Source organism: Mixophyes fleayi, chromosome 11, assembly GCF_038048845.1.
Source record: "Mixophyes fleayi isolate aMixFle1 chromosome 11, aMixFle1.hap1, whole genome shotgun sequence".
NCBI lineage: Eukaryota > Metazoa > Chordata > Amphibia > Anura > Limnodynastidae > Mixophyes > Mixophyes fleayi.
Genome location: NC_134412.1, coordinates 98,389,796 through 98,402,906, shown reverse-complemented (window position 1 = coordinate 98,402,906; position 13,111 = coordinate 98,389,796). Strand labels below are relative to the sequence as shown.

Below are 13,111 nucleotides of genomic sequence, written 5' to 3'. Positions count from 1 at the left end.
AAAAAAACAAAACATGTTATTACCAATCAGTGAGTGTAACATTTACCTATAGTAAGGGAAGACAAACAGCAGCAGATCACATGGACTCAGATTACATTAGACCATAATCAAAGTACTGAATGTCAGACAGAACTATTCTGGGAGGATTTATTAAATCACAAACATGAGAAATTAATAATATGCAGCAATATCTTCCAATGTTCGTATTAACCAGATGAGAATATTAATTGCTCAGCAATATCGATCATTCGCTTTGTTTAACATCTCGTAACTTCGCGCTTGGGGGCATAGTTAACAAATTACGGTATTGCACCATCGTGCACTTACCGTGTAATTAGGTCAACGAAGTGTCCAACCCACATTTATTAAAGGCGCATCGCACTGATGACTGTTGAAAATGAGTCCTTTTCACTGCAGATCGTTTTTGCGAGCAGTCACCATACAACAGAATGGTGACTGCTCGGGGCCGCCATTTAACAAGTCCCGAAAAAATTTATTTTTCGGGAACTTGTTATGTAAATGTACCAGCTGAAGCTGAAGCTGGCATACATCATAGGAACTGTTGCTGAAGCTTTTCTTCTTCGTTATGTCCAGCTCTGCTCCGGAGAGCAGAGCTGGACAGCGCATGTGTGGAGGGATCACATGATCCCTCCCTGTCACTCAGCGCTCTCTCTGCAACGATACAGAGCGGGGACTTTGTGTGCATGTGCACTGCACATGCGCAATTGAATGAAGAAGAGGAACGAAGAGGAGATCCCGAGACAGCGCATCCGAAGAGGGGGATAAGTGTGATATCGGAACTGCTGTTTCTGTGACCCCTTTTTAATAAATTTGAGAAATAGTTCAATCATTATCCTTGCGATAAGGATTGATAACTATTTCTCACTTTTGCCGATTAATGATAAATGTGCCCCTATGTATGATGTGCTGTACGAGGGGCAAGTGCTGTGATGCGGATCTCCCACAGTGGTTGCTGCTCCAGATACACAGACATTAGGACTATATCATCCGTTACCGCAGACACAAAGACCAAACTAAACTTGCAGTAAACTTTGAAATAGAAGTTTGAGTTTCTACATAAAGATTCGGTGCCATCAATCTTGTAGCTTAGATGGTGATTGGTAGGAGCGCAGAAAGATTGGTAGGAGCCAGAATCTTCGACAATTCATGGTGATGCCAGTAAGGGTCCAGCAAGATATTTCAGACCACCGCAATGGTCTCCCCATAGGATTCAATGGCTAACGCCATCTTCCGGTAGGGTTAGTTATCGCAGACAAGTTGCAAAAATATGTGATGTTCAGAGCTTGGTAAATCATGGAAAATAACTGTCCCCATAGAAACATATGGGGGCTGCTTTTACTATGACAACAGTGGGACCACAGCAGATACCTCCGATAACTCCCATTTTCGGGGGATTTTCTGATCAAAGTACATTGTTGTCCCTAATTGTCATGTGACTACGATGGCAACAAGTCACATGATATGATGTAGAGAGGGTGTATACATGTGAGGGCAGCCTCAGGAACGAGCTTAAGTGCTAAAATGTAAATATTCTCCAGCCGACTCTGCAGCCGTTCAGTCTCCCCCACAGACAGATTTTACTAAGGGAAACAGAGTTATAGGAGGACATCCTAGGAACAGGCATGTATCATATGGTTAAGTGGGGACTATGTGGGATGTGCGTCCACCCTCACAATAATCATCAGTGCGTTCTCAGCCGTTGGCTCGCAATTACCGTCTTTACCATGCATGCAGCAAGAGCGACGGCCAGGAAGCACAGCTGATCCTTCCCCGACATCCCACAAAGAGGTTTGTTTCATTTTATAAACTGCACTACAAAACAAGTACCAGAATCTGATGGGCTGCGCGTTCATAAATGGTCACGACATCAGGGCTGTGTCTGCACCCTACAAGTTCTACTGGATCTCTCAGAGCCGCACACAGACGTCACCAGGTGTACAGGGTTAATTCATGTCCAGATGTCCAGGTTCATAGGACAGCGTAAGACAATGAGAATAGTTATATTGTTGTATTGAGACAGGTCGGTCCTGTTTTTGGTGTAATAATATTGAAATAAACACAGCAGAGTATACAATCAGTATACAGACACGTGACACAGTTATACATGCAGGTACAGATAGTATAAATTCTGATTACAGACAGGAGACGTCCTAATTCTATAACCAATTCCGTATAACGGGTGTCCGAAATTAACCAAGGTGTCCAGTATACCCGGGATTTACTGCATAGTTGTCCACTCCCGGAAAGTCCGGGAGACTCCTGAATTCCGGGTAGATCTCCCGGACTCCCAGGAGAGCAGACAAGTCTCCCGCAGCCTGCTCGTCGGATGTCAAAATTACAAGATTCGCGGGGGCGGGGCCAAAATGATGCAAATTGCCCCACCCCCTTCCCAGGATCTCCCAGATCCCAGCTACATAAAGCTGGAAATCTGTTGTGGTCCAAACCTCACTGATCACAAACCCAGACTGCGCTTATGCCCTATAACAAGCCACGTGTGTCCTATGGGGAAAGCATCACAGGTAAGGGAACTTCGGACCCCCCCCCCCAGCAGGTTTCATACCCCCCACCACCATTGTGCAGGGCAATAAGACTCAGACTCAATGTTCACTGAGACGGAGCCATGTTAATTCATTTCTTATCATTGCAATATAAAACTATAGTTACCATGAGCAATGTGCGATGCGTTCTATATAAACCCTTATATTAGAGGTCAGTCACTTCAACACCTGTCATCAGGACCTTGCCCTTGGGGGCATTTTTCCCACACAAGCAGGGTCCCTTACTAACAAAAGGCATAACTCACATTAACCAAGACCCTCAGGGAAATTCTGCCAAGCAAACACCCCCCCTCAATACATAACCCCACGTGTCAGCCTAATCCCTCCCCCTAGCTAGCTCAGCCAATCACTGCTCCTTTCCCCATTATACCCTCCTGCTTATTCCTCTCTTAGCCAAGTTCCCTCTCCACAAATCTCCACCTGTTCCAGGATCTTCTCTATGTTGCAGACTCCTGTCCTCCCCCCTTGCGTCCGTGTTACACCCTGCACAACACTATGATGTTACAGCTTTGACTATCTGACTCTAGGAAGCAAATCACCATTTGTACTATTGTAGCAGTGAGTGTACAGCATGGAGGTACATTCAGTACATGACGATGGCTTACAGTATTAGATAATACAACCCCAACATGCAATTACTGTAAATGCCGTCATTTAGGTGATGGCGAGACGCTAGGACATAAGTGGGTCCCCCGCTTACAGCCATCTCACTTTATAAACCTTCCTCTTTGTCAGACAACCGTTAAGCGGTGTCTGTGGGAGGCGACCACTCCCCCTAACAGCACTTTAATTAATCGCTGCACACGGACTGGTCTTTAGCACGGTTCAGATGACTAAAACAGCCACATTACGGGAGTTTAACGCCACTTTCAGAGACACGGCACCAGCAATAATTGTAGGAACAACACACAGCAGGCAGACAAATAATTACTTGTCCTTATTCTTAATATAAACATCTTTATGAAGCTGAATGCCCTCCTTTCCATGCAATTAGCAGCTGGAGTGCCCTTGTTTTGGTACAGTCTAAAAGGCGACCAGAGGAGAATGTGTATTCACCAGGATGCTTCATGTCCTACATTGGCGGTTACCCATCATGCAACGTCTGTGTGAAGGAATCACAGCTACGATATACTAGATTTAAGATTAAGTGACGGACTATTTGCTGATCTATGAGCCGAGCAGATGGGAAACACAGATATCAAAGGATGGAGATGAAAGATGCATCTTCTCTCTCTCGCTGATTCAAGGGATACGATACAACAATAGCGCTTGAAGAAGAGCTGACAATCCGGGGAAGCAGCCGCCGCCATGAATAGAAGAACAAGCTGCCCGAACACACAAGTGATAGACGGCGGCTCTGTGACAATGGCGTGTTCAATTACTGTGTCTGTACATGTAACATGTATACAAGTCTTACACCTGGGACCAGATCAGTTATTCTACAGACATTGTCTGAAATTTACCTAGACAGAGGCAGGAAAACACTGGTCCACCAGTCGCTGTGGTACTACAAGTTCCACAATACCTGCAGGACCACATCCACAACTTCTCATTACAATGGCAACAAGTGGAGAAGATGGCTTTATAATCTAGAAAAGAACAAGGGAGACAAATGTTTGGAAGTGGATTGGTAGAAACAGTTTATGATAGGAGAGGTCACAGGTCAAGAAAGGCAACGGAACAATTTAGTACAGAGGGAGCAGACCTTTATGGCATATGCCTTCCAACATGCAAGTCCCCGGCCGCAGGAGAATGGGCGTAACCACATCACGATGGGGGTGAGCCTATTAGCTCTTTTCCCCCCAACATTCCCACCCAGCAGGACAAACCAGAGCCCTAAATTCAGGACTGTCCCACTGATATTGGGACAGTTGGCAGGTATAGAAGTGGGGTCTTCTGAACACATAGATACAGATACTGGCCTGGGGAAGCGGTAAGCTTACATTACCAGTGGTGATTGGTGGGATTGAGGGTGGGGGGTTTTCAGTTGCCTAGAACCCCCCCTTATACTTGAATCACTACAGTTACCCGGTTTAGGGGGAAACTTCTTCTAGCAACCTCCTCTTTCCGCAGCTTAAGGCACATTTTGGGGTCTGTCCATGTTTAACTGTAGCTTCAACAAAATGGCCACCATGATTGTTCTCACTTTTGGCTCTAGTGTTTTTGTGACTTTACTTGTGAAATTCTGCAGTTCCTTGTTTGCTGAAAGTGATGTGAAGCAATAGGTGGGTAACTAACACTAATTGTAACGTTTTTGTTTAGTTAATTGAATGCGAGAGGGAGATTACTATTCATTTTGTTTAATACGTTATACCAGGGTTTCCCAAAGCCAGTCCTCAGGGCTCCCCAACAGGGCAGATTTTCCAGATCACGTGTGACATAATTAGGACCACCTGTGGATCTGTTACATTGTGTCAGTCAGTAATGACTACACCTGTGCTCCAGCAAGGAGATATGGAAAACATGCACTGTTGGGGAGCCCTGAGGACTGGGTTTGGGAAACCCTGCGTTATACTATTTCGGTAAAATAGTCAGGATTAATTTATTTAAAGGAGATTAATATTAATGCAGGTTTTTAATATACACCTTACTTTCTGCCTCATTTATTACATATTGCACTTTTCTAATTGTATAATTATTGCAGCTTTTTTTTTACGTTTTTTTTTGTTAATCTGTTTGTGTTTTTTTTCCCCTGAAACCAAACATTCCACCCCCCCCCCCCCCCCCCCTTCTAGAAATCCTCCGGGCATTATCGACCAAATGTTATATGATAAATTATATTGAGAACAGAAAATCCTCATTATCGACACTTGTTTATAGATAGGACCCATTGTTTCACTTTCCTTTCTTTATGTCACAAGTGTCAGCAAAGATTAAAAGACAGGAATCTGTTTCATAAACCAGTTATAAGGTTATGAAGAAGAAAATGTTTTGTGCATAATGTACAACTAAGATTTCAATTTGCAACTAATTGATTTGGAAGATAAGTGGCTGAGAACAGGTGTTGAGTGACGGATAGATTTACATTCTACAAGAATACCGAATGATTGCCATATTGAGAAACATTGAGAAGAAGGCTGCAGATGCTGTCACTCACCAGTGTGGTATATACAGTGCTTCCTGTACCAGTATACAGCACACAATAATGGTTATTATACAGACAGTACTGTTTAATATCAGGGTAGAGCATTCAAATTTTCTTTGACCAAATGCTTTGTAAAGCCAAGCACACACTGGAGGATTTTCACAAGAAATGTATTTAATCAACACAAGTTGGTGACTTGGGATATAACATGTTTTCACAGAAATGTGGAAGCATGCAATGATCAACCGTGATTAACAGAAAAAAAAAAAAAAAGTACCAACATTTTGATAATCAAAGAAATTTAAGACCGATTAGCAAATTTACAACATATAACAATTAGCCAACTCCTATCTGCAGTTTCAACAGTCTGAAAAACCTTTAGCCAATCACATCACTGTAATGATCAGAGCAGCACAGTCTATTTCAGGACTGTGTTGATCTTGTGGAGTACAATGATTTGTCCACTCGTGTGATGGTGTCTAAGTGAGGACAGGGCTGCATGTGACAGGGGCAGTGACATGATGTGAGGAGGGGAATGGAGGCAGCAGGAAACCACAGACTGAGAGTTATATAGTGGAAGGAGCAGGATCCCCCAGCAGCACAGAGTAGTGATGCCAGACTCCTGTCACACTGATGTTGGAGGAGAAAGACAATATATGGACAATTTCTGGATTACATGGGGCAATATCCGGTGTGGTCATCCAGTGCTAGACTGCCCATTAGATACCTCCATTCCCCAACATTCCTACCCGCAGGACAAACATGTCCCCAGACGGGACAGAGCCCAGTAATTTGGGACTGCCCTGCTGAAGTTGTGACAGTTGGGAGGTATGAGCTCAGATCTTCTCAGCTGGAATTGATACAGGGCAGCCGAAATATTCAGGATAAACTCCACAACGGACGCATTTATTATTTTGCCAAAAAGCACCAGAAAAATATTATATAATTTACGTTATTAAGAAGGCATGCGGCTAAACAAAACGATGTGTAGTGTAAAAACTCTGAGATCAGTCGGCAACTTGGGATATTGCAGAAAATTGTGTTTTATAATAAATTCTTCCCAGCTACAAGCGATTTTAGAAGATGCTATTTGTGTCAATATAACATTAATTCTTCCCCTCTCCTGGCAGCGTCTCTCCCTCCGCCCGCATTCATCTGGTTCCGTCATGTCATCTGCAAATGATGAGATATAGTCAATATTCTGTGTAACCCCTTCACCTATCGCTGGCCCAGGGAGTCACCTCCAGGTTAATGTCCGCTCCATGTAGACAGTGACCCAAGTATTGCCCCCGGAGGGTGCAGCAGCTCCACGCCATGATGAATAGTGTCTATAAATTACTGCTCGCTCCTTTATAGTGACAGCCGAGTCGGTATATATTCACTTAATGTACTTCACATGATATATCGGACACTTTGCATATTTCTAACTCAGACTGGGAGCTTCCAGCTAAATCACCATTTTATGCCTTTAACCCATGAACTGAACCATATTTATACTCATTTACTCTACCTATTGGCAGAGACCCCCTGACGTGTAGCCCACAGGAGCCACTGGTGTTTTCTATAGAATTCCAAGTACAATAATTCGATATCGGAAACTATTCCCACTAATTATTCCAGAGCAGCTGCATCGCGTCTCCGGGATAAATCACAAGTGTCCAGCAGTAAAGTCTGGCTCAGTCCTGGGATACAGGGACAACGTGTGGGAAAGTCATCACCAGAAGGCTAAATATCAACAACTGTAAGCCAGGAAAACTCGAGGCGGTTAGGGAGCAATGAGGGGGAAGAGCGCGGGGTCAGCCAGAAAACTGCATAGAAATGGGAGACACTGGTAAGGGTTAATAGACTGTATTATAGGGGCACACAACACTCACAGGTCAGAGTCCTATTTGTGTGATTTGTATGCACAGCTCAGGAGCTTCAGCGCCTATGTGCTGGTAATTGTGGTTCTCCTATGGCTCCGGCATTTACATTACACTGCATGTAAAGCTTAACATGGTGATATTCAGCCATCATAACAAATGCAAATGTTTACAATGCACATATTACTACGTTTCTGCAGGTATAAAAGAGTTTGATGGAGTGTGATATGAGACCAGGGGGTAAATGTATCAAGCTGAGAGTTTTACGGTGGGTTTGAAAAGTGGAGATGTTGCCTATAGCAACCAATCAGATTCTAGCTGTCATTTTATAGAATGTACTAAATAAATGATAACTAGAATCTGATTGGTTTTTCAAACCCTCCGGAAAACTCTAAGCTTGATACATTTACCCCCAGAAGTGGTTTCCAGTCCTCTGAAGATAACTTGCGCTCGGCCTCATCGCCTTGGCGAGACTTTACTCTTCTACTGACGGAATTGCGCATACTCAGTATCCTTTTTCTCATTACTCGGCTCCTTAGGAGACCTCATGTACACAATTAATATGCCATAGCCGGAGGGTGCAGAGAGGGACGCTTGTAGGGGACAATTAAATTGGCAAAACTTAAACTTTGAAAAAATAACCTAAAATTGAACAATAAATAATTTTGTAAAATTGTAAAGCAATAAATAATGTAGTAAGAAGAAAGAGATATCTGCACCGCGTCATTTGCTGCTCAGGGAGGAAAGAAGGAGGAGCTTGGGAGTGGTCATCTGGGCTGCAGCATTAAGCCTCCCCCTCAAACATAGTTATCAGCATTCAGAGATGGCGGATACTATAGAGGGGAGACAAAAAGCTCCATACTGGTAAGCTTTTACCTTACACCATAAATACAATTGTAAGGCGCTGCAATTAATCCTCAAGAAAAAACTAGTGCTGCAGCTCTTCAAAGACAGAATCTGGATCTGTCAAAAATACAATATAACAAAACCAACAAGGAAGAGCGCAAAGGGTTAGGGTTACCTTACACGGCTTCATAAATAATCGCCGTCATCATAAAGCTCTATGGAGACAGCAAAAATGGAGTTACCGCATGTGGTAGTCAAACTGCAGTGACCCTTTAATATACAGGGTGAAGCGAAAAAACACCTATCTTCTCTGTCAGTATACCCATAGTCACAGGAGAGGTCAGATCACTCCCACATGATCAGTTAACTATTATCCTTAAACAACATGTGCTGCTGTGGACATTCTGATGATCTCACTGCTTGAGCAGGAGATGAATGCCCCCAGTTACATGCACCTTAATCAGGAAACCTTGTGAATTTTGCACATGGTCAGTTTGTGATCGGACACTACAAGAAGTCAGAAGTTTGCCAGAGGTGTATAACATCCAGCACCAGCCATGCAGTCTCCATTTGTGATACAAAATGGGTCGTTCTGAAGAGCTCAGTGACACCAAGCGCGGTGCTGCGATAGGATGCGCGGTGCTGCGATAGGATGCGCGGTGCCGCGATAGGATGCGCGGTGCTGCGATAGGATGCGCGGTGCCGCGATAGGATGCGCGGTGCCGCGATAGGATGCCATGTTTGCAATAAGACTGTTCGTGAAATGTCATCCCTGCTGGATATTCCACGGTCAACTGTAAGTGATATTATTAGAAAGTGGAAGAGTTTAGGAACAACAACAACTCAGCCACAAAGCAGAAGACCACGTAAAACCACAGAGTGGGGTCAATGACTGCTAAGACGCATGGTGTGTAAAAGTCGCCAACGCTCTGCTGATTCCATAGCTGAAGAGTTCTGAACTTCCACTGACATTAATATAGGCACAAAAACTGTGCGGCGGGAGCGTAATGGATGGGTTTCCATGGCCGAGCAGCTGCATGCAGCCTCACATCACTAAGACCAATGCCCAGCGTCGTATGGATGGTATAAAGCACACGGACACTGGACTGTGGAGCAGTGGAAACGTATTCTGTGGAGTGACAAATCACGCTTCTCTGTTTGGCAGTCAGATGGACGAGTCTGAGTTTGGTGGATGCCAGGAGAACATTACCTGTCTGACTGCATTATGCCAACTGTGAAGTTTGTTGGAGGAAGGATAATGGTATGGGGCTGTTTTTCAGGGTTTGGGCTAGGCCCCTTCTCTCCACTGAAGGGCAATCTTAATGCTTCAGCATACCAAGTCATTTTGGACAATGCTATGCTTCCAGCTTTGTGGTAACAGTTTGGGGAAAGCCCTTTTCTATTCCAACATGACTGTGCCCCAATGCACAAAGCAAGGACTACAAGGACATGGTTTGATGAGATAGATGTGGAAGAACTTGACTGACCCACACAGAGCCCTGACCTCAACCCCATCGCACACCTTTGGGATGAAATGTAATGGAGATTGTGAGCCAGGACTTCTCGTCCAACATCAGTGTCTGACCTCATAAATGCTCTCCAGAATGAATGGGCACAAATTCCCACAGAAACACTCCAACATGTTGTGGAAAGTCTTCCAAGAGTGGAAGCTGTTATCACTGCAAAAGGGGGACCAACTCCATATTAAAGTATATGCATTTGAATACAATATCATTACAGTCCCTGTTGGTGTAATGGTCAAGCAGCCGAATACTTTTGTAGATATAGTGTATGTACTGCATTAAAGGAGGAAAGTAATTATGTTTATACAACATTCAGTAAGACACTAAAAACATATTAGGGCCTTGGAACACTAGTAATGACCCAGAGCGTCAGGAACACTAGATAGAACATTTTTAACACTCAAAGAGCCTGTGTGTCACCACCCAAAGTTTTTATACCTCTCCCAAAAGTCCAGTAATAACCAGGTGACAGATGAACTGGTAAATGTGTCCCTGGACACATTTGCTCATTAAGGATATCCTGAAAACATGTATTTAGGGGTCTTAAGGTTTTAGCAGAAGATACTGTGATCCTTATTCACAAGACCTTTATCTTCCAAACTGTTCTCAGGATAGCCCCTAAATGACCAGGGCACAGCACACCTCATAAAACAGTATTAGCCCTCTCATAAAACAGTAAACGTGGGCAGTACCGTCCTAAGTTATGTACCTATTCCAAACAGTCATCACCTGCCTGTAAGCAGAAGATTGCAGATTACCCCACCCTGCAAACACTAGAGTGAAGTTATATCCCCCCCATACAGATCATACTCTAGCGTGTGCTTAGACTGCAGACCCCAACATGCAACGCAGTCTTACCAGAGCTTAGATTGCAAAACTGTGTTACACACCGCAGGTAAAAAGTTGTCAGTAGACTGTTACATAACATGTCACAGAAGGTGATAAATTGCTATTCAGAGCACACATTGATATGTAACCTGCGTGATAGCGAATCAAATCAGGAAGCTTTACTGTGCTAACATCCAATTCTACTGGACAAACACTGACTGCAGACATGTTACATTACATGCCACAGCTATATGCAGAGTCTATGGCTTGCAGTGTGATGTATCCTGCAGGCTGAAGTCAGACTCATTTATAACAAGCTATTTAGCCAGGGAACAGGCAGTGATAGCTAAGTACCACCAACTGTTGAAGGACTGATGACACATTATAGGCTGTGTGCATTAATGAGCAAGCACAGAAATCCTGATTATAACTTAATGAACAGGCCATCTTTACCCAACTAGTTTTCATCACCTGATTATCACCAATACGTACAAACATTCTGCACCAATCCACCATGATGTTTGTGACAACAACTCACACTGTGCTGCCTGGGATGTCAGGGTACATACAAGGCAAAAATATACATTTATTAATAATTGAGACATTAGGAGCGCCCTCCCCCCTCTTACTGCACCTTCCAGCGTGCAACTCTATCATATTGTGAGCAGCAATCGATCTTTAAATGAGCCCTGTTATGTGTATACATAGAGACACAGGAGGAAAAACAATACACACAGGGGAAGCACAATGTAGGATGCTTGACCTGGCAGAACAGGTGAGGATATGTGCTAGACAGGGGGAACTAGAGTCAAATGATATTTAACCAGCTACTCAGAAAAAATAACATTTTATTGCCTGCCTAATTGAATTCTGCTGCAACTGTTCTGGCTGATTATGGAAGTTAGTAAATAGCACACAGTACATTGTACCTTCAAATCAGTGTCACAATCAATTCTAACTTTACAGAAGCTGCCAAGGATTACAGGGAAATATTTTGGTCTTCTCAGCAAATGCACAAAAACAAACATCCAGGAATACAAACAACTGACAATATAAGGAGATCACATCCACACGTACATGTATTAGGTGATGGATAAGGCAGCAGGAATGTAGTTTCTGAGTCCATGACATAACCGAGTACACACAATATCTGTAAAGTACAGAGCTCAGGTAACAGACATCCTGCGATAACCCCCTAAGCGGCACACTGCAGGTCACAGCACACCCAAACAAGGGGTCTTTCATAAGCATTGCCCCCTCTACTGCTGGCGGCACTGCAGTGTGCCAGGCTATTAACCCCCCAAGTGGAAGGAGGGCACCAAGCAGCCTCTAATTAACCATGTGACAGCCGGTGTGTCAGTGGCAATGCAGAGGGTCGGTATAAACTGCAAATCACTGCAACTGACCCCATCCAGACAGGTGCCCCCCTCCCTTGTGTTTATACTTCCAGGTGGGACCAGAACGGGTCCTGCCCTGGGCTGCAGAGCTTGCACTCTAATTATTACCAGTGTCACGACAGGGTCTGATATAGCCGAGTATGTATGGTAAGAGGCTGGGGTCCCTACCTTGCAGGAGGCACATGGCAGTCATCCCACTCAGAATAAACCAGGAGACCGAGTGCAGCATCCTCGCCCGCAGCGAATCCATCCCAGAGGCACTACAGACAGGGGCTCGGGGTAATCCAGCAGCTGCTGCAGGGAAAGCACAGACTGGATGTGATCTGCACACTGCGAGCTTCAGCTGCAGCAACCCCACCCCCTGCTCTACTATAGGCTGACAGCCGGGAGTGACAGCTACTGCAAGCTCGCCCTCAGACTTACTGCTACAGCTGCGAGCTCACACTCAGAGGTACTGATACAATGTGACAGGCTGCGAGCTCACACTCAGAGGTACTGATACAATGTGACAGGCTGCGAGCTCACACTCAGAGCTACTGATACAATGTGACAGGCTGCGAGCTCACACTCAGAGCTACTGATACAATGTGACAGGCTGCGAGCTCACACTCAGAGGTACTGATACAATGTGACAGGCTGCGAGCTCACACTCAGAGGTACTGATACAATGTGACAGGCTGAGAGCTCACACTCAGAGCTACTGATACACTGTGACAAGCTGCAAGCTCACACTCAGAGCTACTAATAACCTGTGACAAGCTGCAAGCTCACACTCAGAGCTACTGATACAATGTGACAGGCTGCGAGCTCACACTCAGAGGTACTGATACACTGTGACAGTCTGTGAGCTCACACTCAGAGCTACTGATACACTGTGACAGGCTGCGAGCTCACACTCAGAACTACTGATACACTGTGACAGTCTGTGAGCTCACACTCAGAGCTACTGATACACTGTGACAGGCTGCGAGCTCACACTCAGAGCTACTGA

General features: G+C 44.6%; 1 protein-coding gene across 1 annotated transcript in view; it reads right to left on the bottom strand.

The window, feature by feature from the left end:
- NTM (neurotrimin) overlaps nucleotides 1-12,442 on the bottom strand; it is a 597,738-nt gene extending 585,296 nt beyond the window's left edge. The window contains exon 1 of the mRNA XM_075190592.1: nucleotides 12,289-12,442. Coding sequence (XP_075046693.1) covers nucleotides 12,289-12,370 — 82 coding nt within the window. The 5' untranslated portion in view covers nucleotides 12,371-12,442. The remainder of the gene's footprint in view (nucleotides 1-12,288) is intronic.
- Nucleotides 12,443-13,111: the final 669 nt, after the last annotated feature.